Source organism: Aedes aegypti, chromosome 3 (genome assembly GCF_002204515.2).
Source record: "Aedes aegypti strain LVP_AGWG chromosome 3, AaegL5.0 Primary Assembly, whole genome shotgun sequence".
NCBI classification, from domain to species: domain Eukaryota; kingdom Metazoa; phylum Arthropoda; class Insecta; order Diptera; family Culicidae; genus Aedes; species Aedes aegypti.
This window is the reverse complement of record NC_035109.1, coordinates 325,228,481-325,255,019: the sequence shown is the minus strand read 5'-3', so window position 1 is coordinate 325,255,019 and position 26,539 is coordinate 325,228,481. Positions and strand designations below refer to the sequence as shown.

The following is a 26,539-nucleotide window of genomic DNA, read 5'->3' as shown; positions in this document are numbered from 1 at the left end:
GCCAACTTGCATGCAAGTTTGCCAGCTTGTAAGGTAATATATTGGCTTATTTTGCCACAGAATTCAAACTTTATGTATATAACAATACTTATCATCAAAGTTTGTAATACTTACGATGCGGAAAAGTTATTTTTTGATGGTTTAGACAATTGTTGTATTTTGCCATATAGAAGAAACAAAGAATTTTATATGGAGACTGCAAACATGTTGGAAAAATCGATTTAATCGAAATGTAATCGCGCAATTTCAATCAAATTATGTCCAAAATGGAAATTCAAGTTCTGTTTTGCATGTTTGGTGGATTAGATTACAAAAAAGTTTGATAAATTGTACTTTAAATTTCATGTAAACATCAATAAAACCAGTGTTTTATACAACTTTGGCGACCTGCAGCTAAAAATTGTGACGTGCTGGAACATTTCTGAGAATGGCACCAGATTTAGAAACCCCAAATCTACTAGAGACACATAACTTGATCCTTGAGACACGCAATAATGTCATTTTTGTTACGCTGTGTAATGAGTTTTACGGATGACGTAAATCTTATAATGCATTATTATTTATTGACTTAATCTGATATATGACAGAATTTTATGTCTCTTTTGATCTATCATAAATTTTAATTGTTCACTATCCTGTTTTTACAATAAACTTGGAAATTTATTTTATGTATTTATATTTCAATGTCAAAAGCTATGGAAATGTAACATAACACTAAATTTCATGTTTATTAAGGCGTAAAATTACACGATAATGGATTCTGATGACAGCACCATGCTAACCATCAAGTTTGTTTTCATACGTGGGCTGTGCAAGTCGTCGCGTGCAAAGTTTACTGGAAAACTTAGTTATATGCTATCAAAATTATGTTTATTTTGTGAACTATAGTGAATACGATTGGTCATATATCTCTCCATCGCTACACCGTACAAGTAAAGCCGTAGAAAACCCGCAATATTTTAAAAGTGCCGTTTCAAACCGAGAGGATTATGAACGAAAAGATGGTAACGATTTCATTTCTGCTGATGGGGATGGTACACAAATTATGTCACGCTAAATTTGAACTTTTTTGACCCCCTCCCCCCCTTTTGTCACGTTTTTTGTATGAGTCCTTCGAAATTTGTGTAACGCTTGTCACGCTTGGCATGACCCCCTCCCCCCCGGAGCGTGACGTAATTTGTGCATGACCCCATGTGTGATCTTTGACCAGACAGCGGCGGCAATGAAAATATGTATGTGAACAGTTTCATTTGTATCTAAATATATTAAGCAACAGTGCGTTTCAAATCACAAGATGATGAAGGAAGATAATAAATGTGTAAAAGCTGTTATCATCTTTAAATTGTGCCCGAATTAGCCACGAAATTGGCTCAGTGAGAGTGAAATTATTATTTCCTGATCTAGATGGAAATTGATGTGATCTTGAATGTTGCTTATTTAGCTCAGATCTGAATATTTAAGTACAAAAGTGCATCTCAGGTATTTTCAAAACACACATGACGTGGGAACAAGGTAAGTATTTCTTTTCTTCGAAAGTTTCAATTTGTCTATCAATGTGGCACCAAGGTCATCGTGTGAAGCAAAGTCCTCGTCGTGGATGAAAAATTAATACACGTCATGGCGTGGAAGTAAGTCTACGTAACTTACTTTTACATCATGGCGTGTATTTTTTTTTGGGTTGTGAAAACGATGTAATTTTAAAAACGGATGTAAATTTGTGTCAAAATGATCGCTTCTTTTATGTGCATCTAACAGGACTGAAATTTAAACGAAATTTTCTAAGAGTGAAGTAAAGAATCTTACATTTACATCTTGCGAACCCTTCTTCCTCCTTTCTACAATGACGTATTTTATGGATCGTCACCTAATCTCCCAGAAAAAATACCCCAAAGACTTTCGATTGATAAAAGAACGCAGCCAATGATATACTGTTCTGTCCAGTTGATTTATTGCCATCACTTGGATTAAGTGCCGTAGTAAAATTGTCGTAATAAGGAGCCTGACACAGATAACCTCTGCGTCGGACGTTATCGGAATCCCGTCATCGCAGTACTTATCTACAATTTCACCTGCCATTTTTTGGTGGACCATGATTTCGCTTCGCTACCTACCACCTCTACCTCTCTGTTTCCCAAAAACGAACAAAGTTTTCTGCTTATCTTAATCGGTGTGTATAATGCCTATCTACCATAGCTTAATAAGTCAGTACAAAGTCTGTGTGGAACAGAGTGCTCGTGAAAAATCCTATTTTATAGTCAAATAAATTTACGAAAGAACATCTTCAGTGCGGACAAATTCGACAAAACTCGACAACACTACAGTTATAAAAATGTCTTCTTGTTTCGTGATAAACAAAATCAACGAGGTGCATTCAAATGGTGCGCGCGAGTAACTGTTAAAACCTCTTATTTCTAGTTAGAAAATCACACCGATTTACTTTCTTCGGAAAAAGAACCTATCGTATGGGCTATCTTTGGTTGTGTGTCGAGCGTTTGATTCGTTAAGCCCCTCGTAAGAACCTCGATTCATTTCCAGATCTTCAAAATCATTGGATAGCTCGCGATCATCTTCTTCTAGTTCTTCGTCCTCTTCATGGGTATTGTTGTTTGATTTGATCATGGCCGATCGCTTGGATAGAACCGGTGATCGCTTGATCATTCCACGCTGCCGACTATCGATGGATCCTCCGTAGCCACTGTCTCGAACAGCGCATTCCTCATACTTGGAAGGTGCAGCCTTGTTTCGTCCGTTGATCTCCGGTACTGTGATAGCTGCTACCGAATTCAAGGCTTTCATGAGACCATGGGTCGTTGATGCACTGTTACTCGGAGTGAGTGGATTGATCGGCACTGTTTCGTCATAGAACCTAGCTGAGTTAAACTGATTTCCATTACTGATTGGTTTCTTGCTAGATTTATGATTATTATTTCCATCGTTTCGTCCATTTTCGGCTTTGTAGATGCTCTTGGAGCCCATTTCGCTGGGACTCATCTGAACGGTGCCAGTTCGGGGATCGAAATGCTTTTGCGATGCATCCTTAACCGTGGAATTGATCTTCTTTTCTGCTTTCTCCATAGCAGCCACTGAAGACACATGCCCAGGAACGGCTGTTCGAGACGCCGTTGAGGTCGGTGTCGCAGAACCGGAATCGTCCTCTTCCTCTTCTTCCATGATCACCGACGACTGGATCCAGTCCCTAATGCGGTTCTTCTTTGCAACTCGATCCACGGTGGTCTCGATTCCGCACTGAGCCAACGTCGACAGGAGTCGGTTCTTCTCCTCGACACTACTGTGAAAAGAATACATTGAAGGACATAACTCGTCCGGTTCGTTTTCGGCCATTTCCTTTTCGGCACTCTTGGCAAGCCATCGATCATCCAAGTACTTCTGCACATCGCTCAGCGTCTTCAACCTCCGGTCCGGTCGGGGATCGAGGAATTTCTTGAAAATTTTGCACGCCCTCGCCGACAGCAACTTGAACAGCTTCGGGCAGCGTTTCATTGGAAATGTGAGCGTTGCTTGGTGCCACTGTTGAAACCTACAAAAGGGGATGCGATTACAAGTCGAGTATTGGTCGACGGTTATAACGAAGGTTGATTACCTGTAGAACCTAGGATCATCCACGGAAGCCTTTTGCCATGGCAGACATCCCGTCAGGCATACGAAACATACAATACCAAATTGCCAAACGTCGTGTGCAGTATCAGTCCTACAAGAAACCATTTGTATCATCACCATAAACAATAAATTGATAGATTAAGTTCAACTTACTTGTATTTATCATCGGTTTTCACCGTCAGCACTTCCGGCGGACTGTACGGAAGCCATTCATTGCGTCGGAGCACTTCCTCGCCGACACGTCGCGACTCGCCAAAGTCGCACAGCTTGATGCGGGCAAAATCCGACCGGAAGACCAGCACGTTGTCCAGTTTGATGTCTCGGTGGATGAGTTCTCTGAAATGGACGTAAGATTATTTTTTGAATGTGTCCTCAGAAGTTTATTCATGAATTGTAACGACCGTTTTGTGAGGTACTAAACGCGGTTTAGTTCTAGCTGAGTAGGCCTGAAATCAGCTTGAGTTAGCTAGGGTAAAGATTTTCCAGGCACTTCCAGGATTTACTTTGGCATGGGTGTTTTTCTCGGCCGAAGTGTCATAATAAGAAGCATTTAAATACAACCTATAATGTGACCACTTGTGAGCTTAGTAACTTTTAAAACCCTCCCTGCCAAAGTGAATCAGAAGTGGCAAAAATAGGAACCAGCTTCCCATTGTGCACAATGGATCATTAAAATAACCAAAACGGCCGCTTTGGAAAGCATAGATAGCGCCACCGTAGCCTTGTGTGTTTGACAGCACAGCAATGCTGTCACAATGTAAAATCCCATATAGAGTGGCACCTTTATTTTGATGCGGTGAGCACCGTCAAAAGATATATTCAATGATCCATTATTGAAGTAGAAAGAATTCCGAGCTCTAATTTTTTTTTAAAGAAACGTTCAGGAAGATCATAAGAATTTCCACCAGAAATGATTTGGTATCATTCGCATTTTGTGAGCTGTACAAATTTCATGGTGATGCAGTCTTAAAAGTTTGTATGAGATCTGCGTTTTTTGTTTTTTTTTCTTACTTTATCTAAAGACAGCGATTCGGAACTGATTGTGCTACTTTTTCCCGAATGTCATTTCCCCGAATGTCGGCTCCCCGAACGCCAGTTCCCCGAATGACCCGTTTCCCCGAATGCCATTTCCTCCAATGACCCGTTTCCCCGAAAAGTGTAGCAGTTCAAAAAGATGCTATAATAGTTTTCAGTGGCAGGATGGTGAATGAGAAAGAACGATAAGCAATCAAAAGAAGGAGGTATTTAATCATTTTCGACTATACACATGTTGCCAAAAATGCTGAGGACGGTAAAACTCGTAAGAACCGTCAATCAAATAAAGAAGGGTGCATATCAGATGACCAGTACGTTCACCTCCCTGAAATGTATAAAGTTATGACAAATATGAGTGCCAAAAACTTTTCGGGGAAGTGGGTTATTCGGGGAAACGGGATATTCGGGGAACTGGCATTTGGGTAACTGGCGTTCGGGGAAACGACATTCGGGGAACCGACATTCGGGGAAAAGTAGCACAACCTTCGGAACTATACTCAAACTTTTAGATAATAAATACACATTCTTCAGCCATCGAGAATCGATTTGACTTCTTGAAAGGCTTTTGGAGAACTTTAAATCCTCTAATAGGTATAACGGAAAGTTGTTCTATAATGTCCGAGTGAATTCTTTGAGCATAAAATCGAAGAACAACCATAAGTTGATCCAAACAGTCGCTTGTATGGTAATTTGAAGTAGGGTAGTTATAGCCATAGTTATTCCCTAGTTTACCATATGTAATAGTTCAATAGTTTTAAAAATTTGAATTGTTTCGTGTATTTTAGTAGTTAGATATATGTATCTGTTTGTTAGAACAACAAAAAAGATTCGTAATGAGATAGTTATTTTAAATTTTAAATATGGCCAAGTAAGGAATTAGTCAGTAGTAAGGCCATAACTGGCACACTTTCTTTAGGTATTGAATTTTATCTAAATTTAACAATGGACTTGTAGCGAATCATTATTAAAAATATGTTTTCAACAAATTGTACACAGTAGACCAGCCGAATTCAGAGCTATTTTAACCTATTGTTTAAAAATACACAAGAGTTTTGTCAAAAATTCGTATTAAACCAAGCCACACTCTCTGTTTCCAATAGTACAAACCCAAGGAACAAAACAATAATTTATTCTTTAATATAATCGATTGGTTATTAGGGTTTTGAGTCATTTGGCCGGATGCCATTTGGTTGAATGGAGTTTGGCCGAACGCAACTTGGCTGAAGGAGTCATTTGGTCGAATACTTTTCGGCCGAAAGCCGTTTCGACGAAAAATTACACTAATGGGATACAAACAGCACATGAGACGCTATGAGAAATACGTTATGAATCAAATCGTGTTGAGTGCGACTGTGAATCTTCTAGGAGAAAGACATCCCTGTCTATGCTCATATTACTACTGACTGCTTAATGCAGATAAGTGGATAGAGCATCTGATAATTATACCTTTATTAATTGAGAGAATAGCCTATTTTTGACAGAAGGTACAATTTCTTATGGAAATATTAGAATTTATTATGTCGAAAATTACTATCACAGTTTGACTCGCTAGAAAAGCTATCATTGAAAGAAGGAGAAATATCAAACAGAGTATAAAATCCAATATGTTGTTAAAAGAAAAATCTTTGATTACAAGAAGGGATAATCTATGATATCAGTTTAAGCAGCAAAAGCAGCAGTTTAATTCAAATGTTAGTTGCTTTTACACCAACAGGGTCTGTAGGGATTTGAATGCTAAACTTGTTACCAACTCAGTTATTGGGTCACCAAGTGGCTCGGTAGCTTAGTTGGTAAAGCGCTCGTCTAGCATATAAGAGTCCTGGGTTCAAATCCCAGCCGAGCACGTGGATTTTTTTTTCAAAATTTCACCCATAATTTGTCCATCTTTACCACGCGTAATGAGTTAATTAATTTAATAACCATGCGGATTGGATTACCGAACAGCTCAATATAAGCGTCAATTTAATTTCAGTAAGGACCCGATTTTGTCAGCCCCTCGATGAATTTTAGGCTGACAAAATGGGGAACCCGACAAAATCGGGTCATTTTATTTTATTCCTGTTTTTCAAATTTTGACGTGTTACATTGTTACATGGACTTTTAAGAGGGCGATGGACATGGGCGTAACCAGCTTATTTTTATCAGGGGCTCCCCCTACCTTATATTGGTAATATCGATTACCTCTCAACACTCAATAAAATGCATTGCCATTGCCCCCTCTGGCCACGCCCATGCGTGCAGGACATCAAACATCATCATCAATTTCAATGAAAACGTGGTAAAACATGACGATAACAATTTTTTGAAAAATTTAAAATAGGCTGACAAAATCAGGTCAAAAAGCTGACAAAATCGGGTCAGTACTGTATAAGGAAATAACTGACGCAGAGCGGTAATGATCAATCATAAATTTAATCACGATTTGTGATTGAAAGCTGTGATTATTTTACTATGGAGAGGTTCAAAAGATTTTTGTATGTGAGTATTCGTTAATCATGAGTAATATTCATCATTACCTTGTGTATAACCCATTTTTAGCATACTTCAAGGCATTTAGTGCATGGGAGTTTAATCATTGACCAATGACTGATTAATAATTAATCAATGATTAATCATAAAGACAATGGTTGAATTACTTTGGGGATGCCTAGTACGGCTTGAAGTATGCAACGAATATGTCATACACTTGAAAATGATTAACTTCTCTTATGATTAAAAAAAATATAATTGGGAAAGGTTTTTGCATCATTAATCGTTTTATCATCAAATTTTTATCATGATTAACTTAACGCTCTGGTTGAAAGAAGTGAGTATCTTTGATTTTCCAGGTCGCACTTCTGAATCCTATTCTTCAGCATTGCTGGTAATCACATAAATTTTAAGTTCATAATTCGGCCAAATGACATGCAACTAAACGACCCATTCGGCTAGATGGCATTCGGTCAAACGACGCTCGACCAAATTGTCGGATACCAATTACTAGAAGCTGAGCTCAGTTCATCATTTTTTTAACCTTAACACTTGTCTGAAATATTGTTGCCCAATTAAACAAATTCTACAAACAAAACGTATGATGAAAATTTTATATAAAGGCCCAGTCTTCCGAAAAGTTTGTGGCAATCATAATTGTCATAACTCTATACAATTCAGTATTATGAACAAGCTTATCATCTGATTTGCACCCTTCTTTATTTGATTGCCGGTTCTTTTGAGTTTCACCGCCCTCAGCATTTTTTGCAACATGTGTATAGTCAGGAATGAACAAAAACCTCCTTTTTTGATTGCCTATCATTCTTTTTAGTTCACTTTCTTGCCCCTGAAGACAATTATAGCACTTATTTGAACTGTACCTCTTTTCGGGAAAAAGGGTCCTTCGGGGAACTGACATTCGGGGTAACGACATTCGGAAAAGTTGTACAATCTGATACAGAATTAGGAATATCTCACTACATGACACTCGCTTAGAACTGAACTAAACTTTCTACAATACATGTATTTTGCCGTGTTTAACCATCTTGTTTCGAATTAAAGGACGGAAGATCCAATAAAACTTCACTTGAGTGCCGAATTGTCATAGTTTTTGTTTGTAAATAGCAGAAAATCTTAGAAAACTTATAGATTTTTATTATTTTCGGTTGGAATTATAATTAGATTAATGTAATTAACTAACTTCGTGATTTTTGTTGGGAGCGTATAATTGATATATAGTGCAAAAAAAAATAATCCAGGTTTCAAACGGAGTTGCGACAATGAACAGGTACTCCGCGAAAAAAAATTAATTTTAAAAGTGCTCCGCGAGTAAAAAAGTCTAAAAAACCCTGCAGTAGAGTTTATTTTATTAAGAAAAACTATAAGGGTACATCCCTATGGGGTTGTACGAACTGGTGACGTAGGACCACGATGGTTTATGTAACTGAATTTGATGTCATTGCTGTTGCTCGTTTTGACTTCATACTGTTTTCAGTGCTCGAAACTTTCGTAAATATTAATGCACATAACGATTTGCAATTTGGTCAATCATTCGTCATATTTATCTATGAAAATGTGAAATTTCACTTCAGGATGTATGATCATTTTGAAATTATATTAATAACCTCCTCTGAAATATACAGTAGCATTGGAAAGAACAGTAGTGATTCAGTAGTAGATCCAGTCATCGCTTTGTAGTTCTTATGGTTTGAGAGAAATATTATACATTGCTTGGCAATGTAATAAATTAAGTCGGAAATATTACTCCGATAACTCTTTTACGCACATGTGGTGGCCCTAAAAAGAGCCAAAGGCTTTGTTAGCACGAATGCTGTCATAGATAAATGGCACTACAGCATGTTATCAGTTGATTGCCATGGTTAAACGAAAAATCCTCAATGCAATGCAATGAACAAGTTCTCTGCTTATACGACGAACCAGCTGAATGTTTCGTCGTGTGGATGGCACACATCAGCAACCGATATTGGACCACACGGCTGAAGTCGAAATCTTAAAATGTAGCTCAAGTTTGAAATCTTGAGCAATTTCACTAGCAGGACGCTTGATTTGCCTAATAATAGTGGTAATGGTGGCTAACAGGCTTGATTCTTGACTGCACCACAGATGATGAGTTTGATTTTGACGGCGCACTGGTTGCGTCCTTCTCGCCCGATGAGATTTGCGGTGCTGATGACGATGTGCGCTTCAACAAGCGGCTTTGGTCGATTTTCTTCAGCCATCTCGAACAAATTAGGGAATATTACACAATCAACTCTTTAAAACACATTTGTTGGCTCTGAAAAGGGCCGATTGAATTGTTGAATTTGCGTAACACGGACACACTTTGACGGCGCACTGGTTGCAATCCTCCTCGCCCGATGAGATTTGCGGTGCGGATGACGATGTGCGCTTCAACAAGCGGCTTTGGTCGATTTTCTTCAGCCATCTCGTACAAACAGCTTGCCTCTGGTAGCCAGAGGCTGAGCAGGTTTGGAGGAGCTCTTACCAGCTCGAAAGCGAAAACAGAATGAAACCGAATTCAACGAAGGAGGGATGCTTTATACCCTTAGAATAGCAGGTGATGCTCCTCCTTTCAAATTCTTCATTTTCTTATCTGGGAAATAGGCTATATGAAACTGATGTCTGGGTAAGGGATGTACAAGATTAGCATTATGCTATTATTGCATCCCGACGGCACTGCAGCAGCGTCCTCGGAAATATCCTCAAATTGCCGTATTGTCAATTATTCGTAATAAATCAATTATTGTATGATGCTATGAGATGAATTAAGAGATTATAGATTATAGAATCGAAGTGTTCTCATAAAATATGGCAAATCAAAGACACTGTCGGAAATTCCACTCTAGTTTACAATCGTTGTGAAATGTTGAGCACTCACCCCGACGGCACTGCAGCAGCGTCCACGAATAGTCAATTACTCATAACAAATTAAATTTTGTAAGAAGCTGCGAGATTGATTGAGAAATATAAGATCTAATAAGGTCGGAAATATTATTCCTTCAACTCTTTTCCACAAATTTGATGGTCCTGACAAGGTCCGATGGCAGATAAATAGCACTGCGGGAAGTTATCACTTGATTGCCATGGTCAAACTGGAAATCCTCAACGCAAACAGCAACAGCAACGGGTAGTGGATCCCCGGGCACAAGTCGAAATCTGGAAACGATGCTCACTCTTGGAATCTCGAGCGATTCCGACGCTCGATTTGCAGCAACTCCTCGGATCATCAACTCTGGGGGCTTCTGGTAATTGGCTCCTAACGGGCTTGCTTCTTGACCGCCGATGCTGAATTTATCACGGGTCGAAATCTGGGAGCGCGGATAAATTTGCGGCGGCGACGACGATGGCTTGGACGCTTCTCCGAGCAGCAGTAGTTTGCCGCTCGGAGAAGCGCCCAAGCCATCGTCATCGCCGCCGCAAATCAATCTTGCGTCTTCCTCTTTCGACGACACAAATTGGACTGTGACGCGGGTGCAAAAGTAAAGCGAGAATGACTCGCCCGATCGTGTTCACAGTCCGACCGCAAAAAGAAGACTGAGGGAAGAAGCAGGGACCCGTTTGCTTATATAGTGGGAAGCGACACCGTCGAAAAGTGCTCGAACGTGATTGGTTGGATAAGAAAGGGGTCAATATTTATCAAATTTTCAATAGTTTAACAACAAAATTCACTTATCGGATATATTACTAACGATGCGTAGATACATTTCTGATCGAATGGTACTAAAATCGTAATAATTGGTTCATAAACAACTGAGTTATTAACGTTCAAAATCTCCCCTAATTTCGTTACATGTCTCATTTTCCGTACTTCTAAAGTGCACCCCAATATAGAAAACAAAGACGTAGTCCTACGTCAAAACAGTAAGGTGGAGAGTTAGACATATTGTTGATAGCAGGACGGAAACGGGGGCAAACATATGACAAGAATAGATGAATATTCTCGACCGTCTACCGAATGTCTAAACAAACAGTCGCATATGGAAAAATATTGTCTTCAAAGTTATTCATAATATGACAATTGACAAGTTTATATGAAACGGAGTTTAGTATTCAGAACTATACTTGTAAACCAAAACAAATAAATAATTAAAAAAGCACTTTAGAAGATCCCAATCAACAAATCAGAAATTAAATGTAATGAAAAATGAAAATATGCAGATTAAACTGTCAAAGTTGAGCATTTTTCAATAATTTCAACATATATTCGATTATTGCTAAATCAAAATTCTACACTTCATTACGTTTCGACCATTTAACCCTAGCTTAATAATAATTTGATTCAATTCACAGAATTTCAGGGATTTGGAAAGCAAAAATCCTGGATCCCGGGATTTTTTCAAGTACGAAAAAACAAGACCCTCTATCTCAGTTATTAATTCAGGCATTTTTTTAGCAGTTTTTCGAAGAGGTCTATCAATAGAAATTTAACCAGTCGTTCCCCAGGAAAATATCCCACATAAACAAGGTACCTGATGTTTTTTTTGGAGTTTTTTTAAGCATTTCACCAGGCATTGGTCCAAGTCCACTAATAACACATCCAAAAATTCCTAAGAGATCATTCGAGAAATTGGAAGGAATCACAACAAGAATTCTTTCTTATATAGTAATTCTTCTTGAGATTCATTTGTTTCAAAATTTGTCTGCTTCTAAGGATGAAAAATGTTTTCTGAGAAAGCTTGTGACAATTATCTCCTTCAGTTGTTTGCTTGGAAATTTATCTGAATTTACACTATTAAATACTTCCTCAGAAATCTCGGATAACCAAAATTCATTCCAAACTGTATTTTATCCAAGAAACTTTCTTGGAATTTCTATTATTATTGATTTTATTTGCTAGACTTTCAGCTCGTGGCGGGTTTGACCAAGTAAAAAACAGCACTTCCATGAGATATTTTGGCATGAGGGTTTTCCCGAAATTTTGCAATGAGAAGCAATTCAACACGATAATTTGCAATTCAACATGTATAATTTGGCTAAATATGAGCTTAGTTGCATTCAAACAACCCCTTGATGAAGTGAATCGAAAGCTCCAAGAATAGATTCTGGCTTATATCCAGGAAATATTTCATGAGTTTATCGAGAGATTTTCATCTGAGTTTTCCCGAAAGTTCCATGAATTTATTTTAAAAGTATCTCTAGGAACTCCTCAGACTCCTCTCAAATTTTCTTTAATGATTGCTCAGAGTATATGTTCTTGGAGTATTGTTATCATTTACCATTCAGATTTGATTACAATAATATGATGTTCGATTTTGTAGATTTCAAAATTTAAGACGGTTAAGTTCTTCAACAAATTTTTGATGTTACCTTTAGCCCTTTGATAGTCGATATAACGTTTCAATCAAGGATTAATGTAGGAACAGGAACTCCTTTATGATCCGTTCAGGATTACATTGGAGAATTTTTAGAGTGAACCATTTAGCATAGAAACGTGTTGAATAAGGACGATTCATACAAAAACTGGTAGCATTATAAAGAAGTCATATAATTCTCAATATGCCAAACGTTCATTATATGAAACGTTCTTATGCAAAACGTGTTTATGCGAAACGTCTTTTTGTGAAATGACGCTTTATTCCTCCGTAAAATTCTCATATACGAAAACAAAAACAGAAAATCTACAGTACTCGGTTTTTGTCAGTAGAACTCATAAACCATTCCAGAGATATTTATTAAAGAAATTCCAAAATAATTCTTGAAGCTGTTTCTTTTGAATTGAACAAACTACTGTGGGTTCCGCCAGATGTATGTGCATATATGAAAAGGGTATAATTTTCAAAGACTATATTCTCAACATGGTTTCATGAAATGACTTCGCTTCAGAAGCATCAATATATTCCTAGAGAACTTCAAAAAGAATATGAAGGAATAAAATCTCAGAAGGAAAAATCTTTGGTAAAATTTCTTGGTAATTCACTAGTGCAGTGATTCCCAATCTTCATGAAGCTGCGAATTAAATTCCGTTCTAATGAAATGGCAACGTAAGATTTTATAATTTATACGATAAAATCAATACAGTTCAAAATTAGAAACAAATTGACCGACAACATTACAAAACTTTACCAGAATAGGAACGATGTTCACCAAGGAACATGGTTGGAAGTTTAGGAAAAACCTATCAAAGGTCTTGAATTGATTCAAAAGATAACCTTGGCAGACACACTCTATGATGACGTGTACAATCCAATCTAATGTACTATCTAACAGATCATGTGAAAAATTTGCCATGATCATCTGGAGCAAATGATCAGGGCTCCAGTCTAGTCTATCGAAAATCATTGCCAAATTTTATTGAGGAGCTTATCCATTTAAAATCTTGCAGATAGTAAATCCAGACCTCCCAAGTATTCATTTTATAATCTGAAGTCATTTCACAAGCTATTTACCCTATTCTAATGTTTAAGGTGCAAGAAAAAATGGCTCAAAAGTCAGAACTGAACAAGCAGTTTTCTCCTTTTGAAACAATAAATTGATGAAAATAAGAACACACAGCCTTTATATTTGGCACATAAAAGAGCTGTGTGTTTTTATTTTCTTCGATTTGTCTGTTCAAAAAGAGAAAACTGCTTCTTCGGTTTTGACTTTTGCACCATTTTTACTTGGGCCTTAATACTGCGTTCCGCAAGAGTCTGACCAATATTGTTGTTACTTTTGGAAGCTATTATGAATATTTTAAGAAATTTGCCAACCCCATCACCAATAGTCAATAATAGTGGGCCGTGAGAAGAATCCATGGCAAATCGGTCAAGTACCGTAAGTCGTTTTCTCTCATTTTATCTGATTTTCCGTGTAAATTTACTAATCTTATTGTACATGCGAACACGTCGGAGTTCTGAACGAATGAACAGTGAAAGGATATGCAAATACGTTGTCTCTTTCGGAAGCCAACTCGTGACTTACAAACACCATTCCATTTTTGTTGATATTTTTTAGGAAAAAATATTTGCATGTTTTGAAATGTGTTAGGGTAAATTGCCAATTATTGCACACCACCCAACTATTGCACACTTGCCAATATTCGGGTCGTGAAAAATTACACTGATGGCAATGAATTGAACCCCTAATATTTATACTAAACACAAGTGAATGCCGTGCACCCCCGCTAATTTGAACGGTACCTCATGCAAACCATCGGGGTCCATTTTTAATTTGAACATCTAGTCACCCTAGAAACGTGTTTCTGGTTACTTCTTTCATTGTTTTGTTTTGATTATGCGTTCCGTTCCACAGCGTTCCATCTCACTTCACTCCGTTCCATGAGCTAAATGACGTTTGAAACATTTTTAATCTGAACGATGTGCAAATTAGCGGGGTACAGATTAAAAGTGTTCAGATTAAATGTGGTCAAACCAACGGGGGTACCCGGTACTTCATTCCAGCTACCAACAGTTTGTTTCATAATGAAAAGTTAAAAATCATACACCTTAAGCGGAATTGAACGATCGTGTGCAGCGGTATTCAATTGGCACCAAAATTGTTACGCAAAGACTCAAATATTTCCTGCAATAATATAGCTTCTAGCGAAGTCAAATCTAAACGGATTTCAATATTTTTCAACGAAAATGGAGATTTATGTTATGATTTCATAATGCAAAGAGAAAGTACTAGATAACATGTTTTTTTATAAATTTTAAAGCGTTCATTAATTGACGTACTGCCAGCATCTGTAGTCTAATTTATTGGCTATGGAGTAAATGCCGCGAGGTATGCAATGTCCATTGTAACAGAATATAAACAAAACTGACAGAACAAAATGCAGTTTTGCACTCCTACTGGCTTTTTCTTTGATAAAATCATTATTTCACCGAATTATCATGCAAACTTATCGTAATTCGTTAAATTTATTGTTTGGAATGTTGTATCACGCCGTTTTCAATTACTCTAGCGAGTCAACTCCTCGCAAAAAGCAAATTTAAAGATGTGTGCAATAATAGGATGCGGATATTTTCGAAGTGTGCAATTATTGGGTTTTGGCAAGGGTTTGTGAATGTGGAAAAAAGTCAATCAAATCAATTAAAAGCACAAACATCGATGGGAAATCTTATTGCCGAATATATTTCCTGGTTTTGAGCAAAATTCAGTTTAAGTTTAAGGGATTCTGACATATTTGACAGCCACATTACTGATGCTGCTTCCAACGTGCAATAATTGGCTATTTACCCTTTATGTACACTGTAACTAGCTTCGTAAATTGAATCAATTCGTAAAATGAGGGTGTTACCCAAGTAACCACTAGCCCCAGTAGCGCAACCAGGATTTGGTTCTGGAGGGAGTTTTGATATCTTGAAGGTAATAATTTTTGGGAAAGTAGGAAGCCAGACCCCATTCTTGGCTCACTTCGGCAGTGGGGTTTTTTAAAAGCTAGAGCGCTCATATTTGGCCACAATAGGGTAACGGTCGTATTTTGGACCCCCTAAGGAAGTGATTTTAGTTTTTTGTCCCAATTAATTAATTGCACTGCGTAATTAAGTCAAAGAACATGCCAAAATGTAGAGAAAAATTTCCTCTATGAGATAAAAATGCCCAAACGGTCATGTAGGGTTCAAAAAACATCGAAAATAATTGAATTGTGAAGCACTGTTTTTCATTATTTTGGACACAACAGTACATTTTGGACAGTCAAAGTATATATTTTGGACCCCCGGCATTTTTTATCGTTTGGCGACAAAGTCCATGACACTGGTTGTATAACATGCTTGCCCATAGTTTAATCAATCGATTGACAATGAAAAACCAAAGAAATTCTACGCCTTTAGTTCAGAAATTTCAAAAAAAGTTTTTGTTTACATTTGAAAAATTTCTGACGGCTTTAATTTCTGTGTGTAACGTGTTTTAACGATTGCATGGATGAACCGATTAAATTAAATTAATTTCAGATAAAATAAACACATTTACTATGTACAAACGGTTCATGCAAGTGCGGAATAGTCCCATCTTTCCAAATGACATGCGAATTGAGTTGGTCTTTCGATTTAAACAGGTAAATTTGCAGGAAAGTGGGCCAGGAGGTCCAAAATATATTGGTTACCCTATGCATCGTACACGGGAAAAAATTCTGTGGTTAAAAATACTATTTTAGCTGACTACGCCCATTCTTGAAACTACCATGGAATTTCAGACCAATTTACTATGTTTACGGTACCGTAATTCGGGGTGTAGTTGATCAGTGGGGAGAAGTTGATCATTCCCGTAGCCACATGTATGAACTGCCAGGAGAGCTATTATCCGTTTTCAACTATCACAAGTTATGTCATATCGTGTTACCTGATAGCTGCTTTTGATGTTTCTGAATTCGGTTCGTCGTTCTAGATAGTTATACCATGGAAAAACAGATTTTTAAGAAAATGTTCGATGAACTGTTGAAGGCTTCTACCCCAAACATTCGACTATTGCCAAGGCTATATAAAGACACCATTTAAATAAACTGTTTCGTACATTCCATACATGTTCTGTAAACCGAGTTTTATATTTGCATTGAGGATAAAAACTCAATTTCAGAGATAAAAATGTTCTTTTTGTGAGCGAGTTGCTAATTTCAAAGAAAATTGCATACCCTCAGGCGTTTTATTTGGTGTATTCTGGATTTCACAACATTAAATTCTAAAATTGACCGACTTATCAACAAGTTGTAAGATTTTTGAGACTTGATTCGGGATCAGTGATCCCAAATTTAGTAAAAGCATATCTTTTTATTTAAGGAAACGTGTTACAGTAATTGATCAACTTCACCCCGGAATCAAAAATTCCATTTTTTGATTTCTAAAAAATGTTTTTGTTATTATGATAACAATTCGTAAAAACTTCGTTTGTATAATTCGATAAACATCCAACCAGTACAGATTTAAAAAATATTTGGATGAGAATACATGCATCCTACTAGGAATTAAAGAACAGAATCGCTCAAAAGTGATCAACTTCACCCCATTTCACGGTACATCCCACTACATTACTGATACATTTGACAAAAATAAATTACAACAATCTGATTTCGACTACAGACATGGTAAAAACAAGCGCATTTCTGGTCTGCTGAAAATTGCCGGTGCGAGCGCTTAAGTTAACCCCCTAAAATGGTAGTTATTACCGCACATTTTTTTGCGTGTACTGATGCGCTTCTTACACCAAAGTTTCAGACAATTCTACCGAGAAAAACCCCCCATGCCAAAGTGAATCAGGGAAGTGCCAAAAAGGTTCTGCACTAGGGTGCGGCTTATTTTTCAAAAGTTCTTAAAACCAAAAATTCGTGTGCTCTACTGAATGCAAATCACATTTAAAGAGAAACCTCAAAATCTGAGCCAGAAATATTAATATTTAGAGGTGGCGCAAGCGTCTTGAAGGTGAATTTTCAAGTTATAAAAAATGACTTTCAGTGAAGTATACATAACTTTGTTATTTTTCAACCGATTTTTAAATCTTTTAGCACCATTATCTTCAAAATTAAATTTATGACAACTTCGTAGAATATCAAATTTGTCTAAAATCAAAACTAGTTTTAGTTTAAAATACTTTTATCCAAATTTTTCCTCATTTTACTAAAAATTTCAACGTTGTTTGCTCATAACTTCTTAAATACTCAATCGATTCCGAATCTTTTAAAAATTTTTTGAAGCAAATTTAGTTGTTTTCAAACCTTTCATACAACACATTTTTCTAAAAAATGGTTTTGACTAAGTTATTCAACAAAAACTACCCAAAAACATGATTTTTTAATGAAAATATCAAATTTATTTGAACTATTTTAGTTTTTTCGCACAGGAAACTACATTTTTTTCTTTAAAACTTTATTTTATAAAGAATCTGGCCTTAATTACGAGTTAAATAGTGCATATATTTTTTAACATATGCAATCATATTTTTGTTTCAAAATTGTTTAATAAATGTTGCAAAGTCCTTCTCAAAGGTTTAACAAATGAGAAAAACCAGTTTCAGCTTTAGAGATAATATTTAACTGGCAAAAAATTGAAAAAACTGTCATTTTTCGTTGAAAAATCATGTTTTTGTGCAATTTTTTCTGAATAACATGGTCAAGGCATTTTTTTAGTGAAATGTGATGTATGAAAGGTTTGAAAACAATTGAAATAGCTTCAGAAGCATGTAAAAAGATTTGGAATCGGTTAAGTAATCATGAAGTTATGGTTAAACAAAGTTGAAATTTTTAGTAAAATGTGGAAAAATTTAGAATAAATTACTTTTAACTAAAACTTGTTTTGATTTCAGACAAATTTGATGTTCTACAAAGTTTTCATAAATTTAATTTTGAAGGTATTGATGCTAAAAGTTTTAAAATCGGTTGAAAAATAACAAAGTTATGTTTACTTCACTGAAAGTCATTTTTTATAACTTGAAAATTCACCTTCAAGACGCTTGCGCCACCTCTAAATGTTAATATTTTTGGCTCAGATTTTGAGGTTTCTCTTTTAATGTGATTTGCATTCAGTAGAACACACGAATTTTTGGTTTTGAGAACTTTTGAAAAATAAGTCGCCCCCTATTCTGCACCCTATGTTTCAACAAAAAAATGGGTTGTAGAGTTTTAGTATATTTTGTTTTGAATGTGCATACTTGGTCAAACTCATAAAACAAGATTAAAATACATAACGCGTGATAATGCTCAATCAGCCTTTACTTATCTGTGTTCGTTGAATATTTACCATAGCATTCGTTGTCGTCCCATGTTACAGTATTCGATATGCAGAAGGAGAAAGCATTATCTGCGTATTTTTTTAAAACTGATGAAACGATTCTCCGGAAATTCTATGCTCTGAAGGTCGGGAAAGTTTGCAATGTAATGAGCAAATTGAAAGATTATTTATGCTGCGGATGGGACCTTTTTCCCAATATATTTAAATGGATGACCAACTTCTGACACAAATGCTTCAGTTAAGTTTTCAGAAAAGGCAAAACAATATTATAGCCTTACAGCACTGAACAGAATAAATTGCCCACGGGTCGCTTTTCATATTAAAATATCAAATTTGGAGACCTGGGTCTTGGCTTCTAGTGGGCTTTTAGTAATTTGCACTGAAATTCATAAATAAGCTTTCACTCACTTCACATAATTTCACTCAGCAGAAAATTCATGATATTTCAAACACAAACTTTTTTGTCATCGTATGTTTCGCATCGTGTAAAAAATGTCTTAACTTTCACTTTGATTTTATTTGAATACAAAATTTTAACTAAATAATATAGTTCTAAAAGCAATTTCGCAAAATAGTGGAATGAACAGTTTTATTTTTGTGTTTTTGTTAAATTTGGAGATTTATTATTACTCAAAAGATTGATTTTTTAAAGCTGCGAATTTCCGGCTAACCTATGTATTTCCAAGTTAGGATGTAAATTTTAAGTCAATCCAAGTACTAGAAGCCGAGATCCAATCCTCCAAACTCGACCATTTTGATTTGATAAAACGACCAACTTGCACTATATTTTTTTCAGTACTATCTTATAGTACAAATTTGCAAATATTTTTGTTTTATTAACCTCTTCAGGGGTCTAAGAATTTAAAGAAAACATAGAATAAGAATCTTACTGTTAAAACCACTGAAACTCAGAGTGTTAATACGAGCCTAAATTTCTGATCCATAATTGTAGAATGTTAATGAACTACAGAAATATACAAGATAAGCCTTATATTTTTTGGCCTCGGGTGGGGGGGGGGATGGTTGGTGGTGACCCCCGAAACCCCCCCTTGGTTGCGCCACTGACTAGCCCGCTTATTCGCCTTTAAGAGCTTATATGCCTGTTATAGGGTTAGTATCGGGCATGCCAGCAGTATAGTAGCACTATATTAGCACCGAGGGCGAATTAAATTGCCAATTGGTTACTTGAGTAAGTTCGTAAAACTAGGTTTTGTCTTTTGGAATCTTCTTGTAAGGAATTCGTTTTTAATATTTCGAGAAATTATGCTTTTTCAGTTTCCTGGACAAATTATTCATTTATCTATTTGGTTCTTAATAGAGCTTAAATGTGTACAAGTTAAGGTCTTCCAAGAATTCCATGGAGTTTGAGATATGGTTCCCGTGAGTAAATGGAGATGAATTCATCATTTCTAAGTAGAAGAATATCTCACAATTCTTAACCCAAGATGATTGTTATATTTTGTCAAGATTCCTGTTTCGATAGCTAAGTGCGTACAACAGATATTCTAGTTCATCTAAAAACTTCATGGGATAAATACATTCAATCTACTGGTGGGCGTGGGCCTCGTGGCCGTGCGGTTAGTGTCGTCAGGCATTTAATCGCATCGTGTCATGTGATGCGGGTTCGATTCCCGCTTCAGCCTTTGAAACTTTTCGCCAGGAATGTTTCACGGTTGTGCCACTGGAGCATGCTTGTCCGTTGTCTAGTGTTAAGTTACAGTCTGTGCAGCTAAATGGCTGAAGACGATGTCCGTGTCTTTTAAAAAAAAATCTACTGGTGTGATAAGCAATCATTTGATGTTTTTTTTATATGGCACAAACCCCTAACCATTCATACAAATAAACATTGTATGGGCATTGTATGGCTAAGTGCCGATCGTCTTGGTCCTCCAAGGACTAAATGAAGTTCAGGCTTAAGGATCTACAAGCCTAAGCTGTTTTATTTTGATGGTTTTTAGTAATGGCATAGAATATTAACCCTTTAGATAACTAAACAGAGTAGGTATTGAATTGATTTGTGCGGATGTTCTTGGTCCTCCAAGGACTTCATCGTATTTAGGCCTTATGATCTATAAGCGTAACCAGAGAACTGTTTGTAGGTTTTTAATATGGCACAGACCCTTAGCCATTTACATAAGTAGGGGGTAGGTTCTATTTTAATTATGATCATTTAAACAAACATGTTTTTTGTCAAATAATAGAAACAGCTATAAATTTTAGCTCTTCTGGGGTTAATAAATCAATTTTCAAAAAATGCTCACTTAACTGCATATGTATTGTTTTGCGGGGTAAAACGCCGCACTTGAGTTCGGTGTTACTCCGTGCTGTAAACGTACGCACACAATCATGCTTGCTTATATGCTGCATACATCCGGGCGTTTGTTCAGATGGTATTGTTCAATGATAGTATACATGCTGATGCGAAAAATGTGCTTTTGTAAGATTCCAATTAACGCGTAACTTCAACGTGGCATTACGTTTGGTAGAATTTGAATTCTAACGGCTGTTTTGGTATTATGAAATAGGGATGGGCGTTTTGCCCTACGAGTTTATTAAAGTTTAGGTCCTTCAATAAGCTTTTTAAGAACAAATTTAATATATTTTTGTATGTAATACAAACTAGGACAGTGCACAACTTGGTTCTCGTCGATAGTTTCAGAAATTTGATTATTTTTCGACCTAAAAAATGGTCTTGAAAATCGCACAAAATTGCAACGAAAACAGCGAAAAACGTTTTTATACGTTTTTCTTCGATTTTATTCTGACAACAGTGCGCGTTGAAAACCAATCAAATTGCTTGCTGGTGGTGACTAATGGGATAGATTTTCAACGCGGAGCGTTATTTGGTTCTGAAGTCTTGTGCTCTTGAAAATTTAAGCGAACGACAGGGATAGAGTTTTCAAGTTTTTTTTTTCTTTTGTATCTCAATTTATTTAAATTGACACTTGTGTGTTTGAACTTTTGTTTTTTTTTCCAAATTGATAGTTAAATTCTTGATTTTTGAATCATAAGGGTTTAACTGCAGTGGTACATTTATTTTCGAGATGTTACTGCAATCTGGATCACTTATCCAAATATTACATTACACTGAAATGAGATTCTTAACCAGGTCATACATTCATTTCGTCAACAAATTTATTTTGATTGATTATCGGATCGTGCTGGATAACGATACATTTTATGATCGATCTGACCCAAATGGCAGCAAACCAGACCCACACATAACCACATCCGAGACTCGTAATGACGATAATTTAATTTTAGAATCAACAAGTGACTTACTGCCAGCCGAAATCTCATCACTTTCCCTGTTTTCTAAAACCCGGCACAACTCGCATCAAAGCAAATCAGATGCCACCATCGTCCGCCTCAGCCGGTTATTGCTGCTGGTCTTTCATGTACAGCGTAATAGCTCCTCGCTACGCTTCATCCTAAATGTCGCGATCAAATCGCGCTAATTACTCATGGCGAAGTCTAAATACTTACTTTTGATGCATATAATCGATGGCAGAGGCCAGCTGCCGGGCGACCCGTTTGGTATGCAGCTCGCCAATCCCACTGTCCGACACATTGGATGTCAAGTCGCCTGAAAGAAATGGGAGGAAGAACTGTGAATCTGGTTCTTGATTGATTTCTTACTATTGGAATGGATGAAACCTACCCAGAGGGGCGTACTCCTGGGTGAATACGTAGAATCCGGCCGTCTCGAACGCCACATCGTACGTCGTGACGATGTTCTTGTGGGCGCCCAGGTGTAAACTAAAGTGGAATTCTTTGTAGAAGTCTGTCAGCGATACGAACGGTTTGGGTAGCAGTTTGAGCACCATTTCGGTGTCGGTGGCCCGGTGCTCTACCAGGAGGATCTTGCCGAACCATCCCTCGCCGACGATCTGCAGGATGTCGAACTCATCCGACAGGGTGACCTTGTCCAGCTCGAACTCCCGGATCTTGTGGATGTTCCCGTTGGATTTTCGGCTGGCGACGGACATCGTTGCGGCATTTGTTGTTGAGGACGATGTTGAATTATGCTAGATCTGGAGCGTTGACTCTGGAGAAGGTGCGGCAAGCATTCCTGTAATGAGAGGAAAAGAATACAGGTTACAGCAATCGGTAAAACCGTAACTTGGAACTTTCAATTTATCTCATCTGATTACTATTTCAACCCAAGCTCACCCCAAATGATTGCACACATTCAAATTTCACATTGACTTCTATTTCGAGGACAAATTCAACAAATGACAAGCATCCTCAGATATGGAAAATGGCTATAGGGATGGTACACAAAATATGTCACGCTAATTTTTTTTTTACCTTCACATTTGGAGCACTCGTTAATTTTTCTTCTTCTTGGCATTACGTCGTCACTGGGACAGAGCATGCTCTCAGTTCAGTGTTCTTAAGAGCACTTCCACAGTTGTCTTTGCCTAAGTAGCTATTTTCGCATTCGTATATCGTGTGGCAGGTACGATGATACTTTATGCCCAGGGAAGTCAAGGAAATTTCCATTACGAAATGATCCTGGACCGACCGGGAATAGAACCCAGACACCTTCAGCATGGCTTTGCTTTGTTTTCTAACCGCTCGGCTAAGGAAAGGCTTTTAGTTTACATTATAAAACTTAAATTTCATATCATTGGGAATTTGTTGAATGAATATTAGTTAAATCTCATATAATAGATATTGGAATCCAAATCCAATCCAAATTAGTTTGATAAATGTATAAATCTAATCAGACTGCAATTAAAATGAATTCTAAACATCAGAATCCTTGCACTCATTGAATGCTTCCTTCCTTCCAAACAATACCGAAGACACTGATTGCACATTCCGGCCGACATCGGCCGCAAATCAGCTGTTCCGGCCACAATCCGACTGTTCTTCAGAGACCCACTCAGATATTCACTCACGCGAGCTGAGGTGCCCTTTTGCGTGAAAATTTCATGTGCTCATCACTATTTCATCGATGAGCCACCTGCAGCAGAAGGTATAAATGCCAAATCGCATTTGAACGTTTTGTCTTATATTACTTCCGCTACGGTTGAGTTCAGTCTTGTACCTGAAGAAGAACGGTGAAAATGCTGCCCAGACTTAAATGGCTGGTGCTGGTTTTGGTGGTGTGCAAATTAGGTCCCAGTCGAGGGGATGACTTTCCTTCTTTGATATCTGCCAATGCTTCGATTGGTGCGTTTCAGAGATTTATGATTGTAAATTTTAAGTACTCAACTGGTTTTATAATTGGTTACAGCGGTCATTTTGGATCGAGAATATCTGGATGCCCAATACGACGATATTTTGGAAGGAACCAAACGATTGTTCGAACGGATTTTGCGTGATAACTTTAGGAATGGTGGATTGATAGTAAAGTATTTTTCCTGGACCAGCATTAATTTGAGAAGAGGTTGATTTACGATATTTTATTCATTATGCTTTGATTTATAATGTGATATTATTTTGAATTGGTGGTAGATTTTACAGCAGTGCTATCAATTTCAAATTGTGAGAATACCTGGGATGTGTATAGGAATGCAGCCAAAGAAAATTTGGTCATAATGAGTATTACGGACTCGGATTGTCTTCGCCTACCACTGAATAACGCAATTATGGTGAGAATACATTTAAATTTTAGAAAGTTTTCGATAAACGCGAGTGATTCTTTTACTGTAGATTCCAAAAACGATTCCTACTGCCGGAACATTTGAAGAACTACCGCAGGTTATTATGGATATGAAAGCCATGAAAGCAATTGATTGGACTTCGGCAGTATTGCTTTATGATGAAAGTTTTGGTAAGTTGATTACTTTACGGGCGGAACATACTTTTTATTTGATATAGAAACCAAACAGAAAGTGACATTGGGGAAAAATATGAATACGGTGATCCACTTAAATACGCCTTTTTTGTGACGCATATGTATTTCTCTAGAAGAGAAAGACCTGTTCAATAATTTTTAGATTTGTAAAACGAATTATATTCGTTACACGTTAAAGATGGTGAGAAGTCAAACCATGTCGAAATCTGAACTCTTCGTATGAAAATGCTCACAGACATTATCTTGAATCGAGATCCCTCTATCAGATATCCATTTTTGAAGTGAAGTAAAACTCTCCGGTACAGGGTGACTTGTGGTGTTTTCGGCAGTGAATGAAATTATCGCGGAAATGAGACGAAGTTGTCGTCGCGACCGATAATTTAGTTAGTGCTATGACTATCGTCGTGACCGATAATTTCACTCCCAGATTTTCGGCAGAATTGTACTCTTCGTCGTGGGTGGGTTAGTAGTGTTTGATCCTTTGGTCGCGTTGCTTGCTCTTGCGAGGGCGAACGATGAACATTTGTTCGGCATACAATTCATTTATCGAATAATATCGTGAATCCAGTCAGGCGTGAATATATCAAGGATCGCATCATCAACTATAGATGACTCCCAGATCCTTACCTTATCCCACTAACCCAATATCCTTTCCATGACAACTATGGAGATGCAGAAGATTCTTCGGTCTCTAAAACCAATGGTTGTCTAACTAACATTCCTTCCCTTCCCCTATGACCGTAAGGACGTGGCCGGCGCCGTTATTGACTTCTAAAGTTTGAGCTCTCGATTTGTGCACATTGAAGAATGGTAAGCTAATCCCAAGCCCCATTCACTAAATCCCTCCCAAGCAGCACATATTGTTACAAGTAGCTTACAGCAACGGCTACTTAACATATTCAAAAGTTACAATATGATACATTTGCAACATGGAAAAATACTGCTATGTAACCGAAAAAGCGCAAAAAGTCGAGCCTTATGTAACTTGTTTGTTCGTTACATAAGAAGTTTACGAGCGACTGCTATGTAATTTATTGATTACGCATGGGTTTTCCTGCGACAAAATAAATGAAACGGCGTTGAAGTTGTTGTTATTTTTGACCGTTTTGGAACCGAACAACCATTTTAAAATTGAATGTCAATAAAAGTAATACGTATGATTTTCGAAAGCGTTATTATTCACAGGTACATATTGAATTTAACATGCCGATTTGAATTTGTGGTGAAATCAATCATTTAACGTGCTCAAAATTGACGCGCTCATAAAATAGATAATAATTTTATATTGAATAACACATGCAACCTGGATTGTTGAGATATAATTCCATTAGAACTGACACAAAAAAAAATCGAAATTGGCACTGTTACTCAAATCAGCATTGTTTTTGATTTAAATTTAATTGTTTGTGAAGATTGTGATTCCAAAATCACGTTGTTTCGTGTCTCGCAGTTGGATTTTCTGGGTTGCCTATCATAAATCGCCATATAATTTCATCTTGCTGCAGAAACACTTCCGAACAACTGTTTGAGGACAGCCAATCTAAAATGATGAAAACTATTGAAAAGCTGTTAGAGAGGCTGCAAATTGTAAATTCAACAATTTTAATTAATCACTGGAAAAATATCTATGAAAACAATAACTAGTCATAGAATAGTAAAGTTCTTATATCAAAATTCACAATACGTATGAAATTTTTTGGCATGTAGTGTTGACCACTGTCAGCAAGTTACTCGTTTGTTACACATTAGTTACCCTGAAAGCTTATGTTATTTTGAAACAGATGTGTAACTATACTGAAACTGCCAATAAAATCGAGAGGGATTCGCGATAAGGGCCTATCTGACAAATCAATAACAATGAGAAAATAACCAATGAAATTTTCATGTGCAATTTTTAATCCCAATTGGAGAAAATATACTCCAACTTTAACTATTTCACTTTAAT

General features: G+C 37.0%; 2 protein-coding genes across 8 annotated transcripts in view; one reads left to right on the top strand and one right to left on the bottom strand.

Moving 5' to 3' along the window:
• Positions 1 to 1,921: 1,921 nt before the first annotated feature.
• Positions 1,922 to 26,539, bottom strand: part of LOC5565800 (CBL-interacting protein kinase 18) — a 68,183-nt gene continuing 43,565 nt past the window's right edge. For all 7 annotated transcript variants that reach the window (XM_021849526.1, XM_021849525.1, XM_021849527.1 and 4 more), the window contains 5 exons: positions 22,447 to 22,857; positions 22,272 to 22,371; positions 3,772 to 3,954; positions 3,602 to 3,709; positions 1,922 to 3,538 (listed from right to left, as the gene is read on the bottom strand). In XM_021849526.1, the coding sequence (XP_021705218.1) occupies positions 2,434 to 3,538; positions 3,602 to 3,709; positions 3,772 to 3,954; positions 22,272 to 22,371; positions 22,447 to 22,774 (1,824 nt within the window). In that variant the 5' untranslated portion in view covers positions 22,775 to 22,857 and the 3' untranslated portion in view covers positions 1,922 to 2,433. The remainder of the gene's footprint in view (positions 3,539 to 3,601; positions 3,710 to 3,771; positions 3,955 to 22,271; positions 22,372 to 22,446; positions 22,858 to 26,539) is intronic.
• Positions 23,618 to 26,539, top strand: part of LOC5565799 (ionotropic receptor 93a) — a 28,544-nt gene continuing 25,622 nt past the window's right edge. The window contains exons 1-4 of the mRNA XM_021849523.1: positions 23,618 to 23,966; positions 24,031 to 24,183; positions 24,252 to 24,388; positions 24,450 to 24,570. Of these exons, the coding sequence (XP_021705215.1) occupies positions 23,861 to 23,966; positions 24,031 to 24,183; positions 24,252 to 24,388; positions 24,450 to 24,570 (517 nt within the window). The 5' untranslated portion in view covers positions 23,618 to 23,860. The remainder of the gene's footprint in view (positions 23,967 to 24,030; positions 24,184 to 24,251; positions 24,389 to 24,449; positions 24,571 to 26,539) is intronic.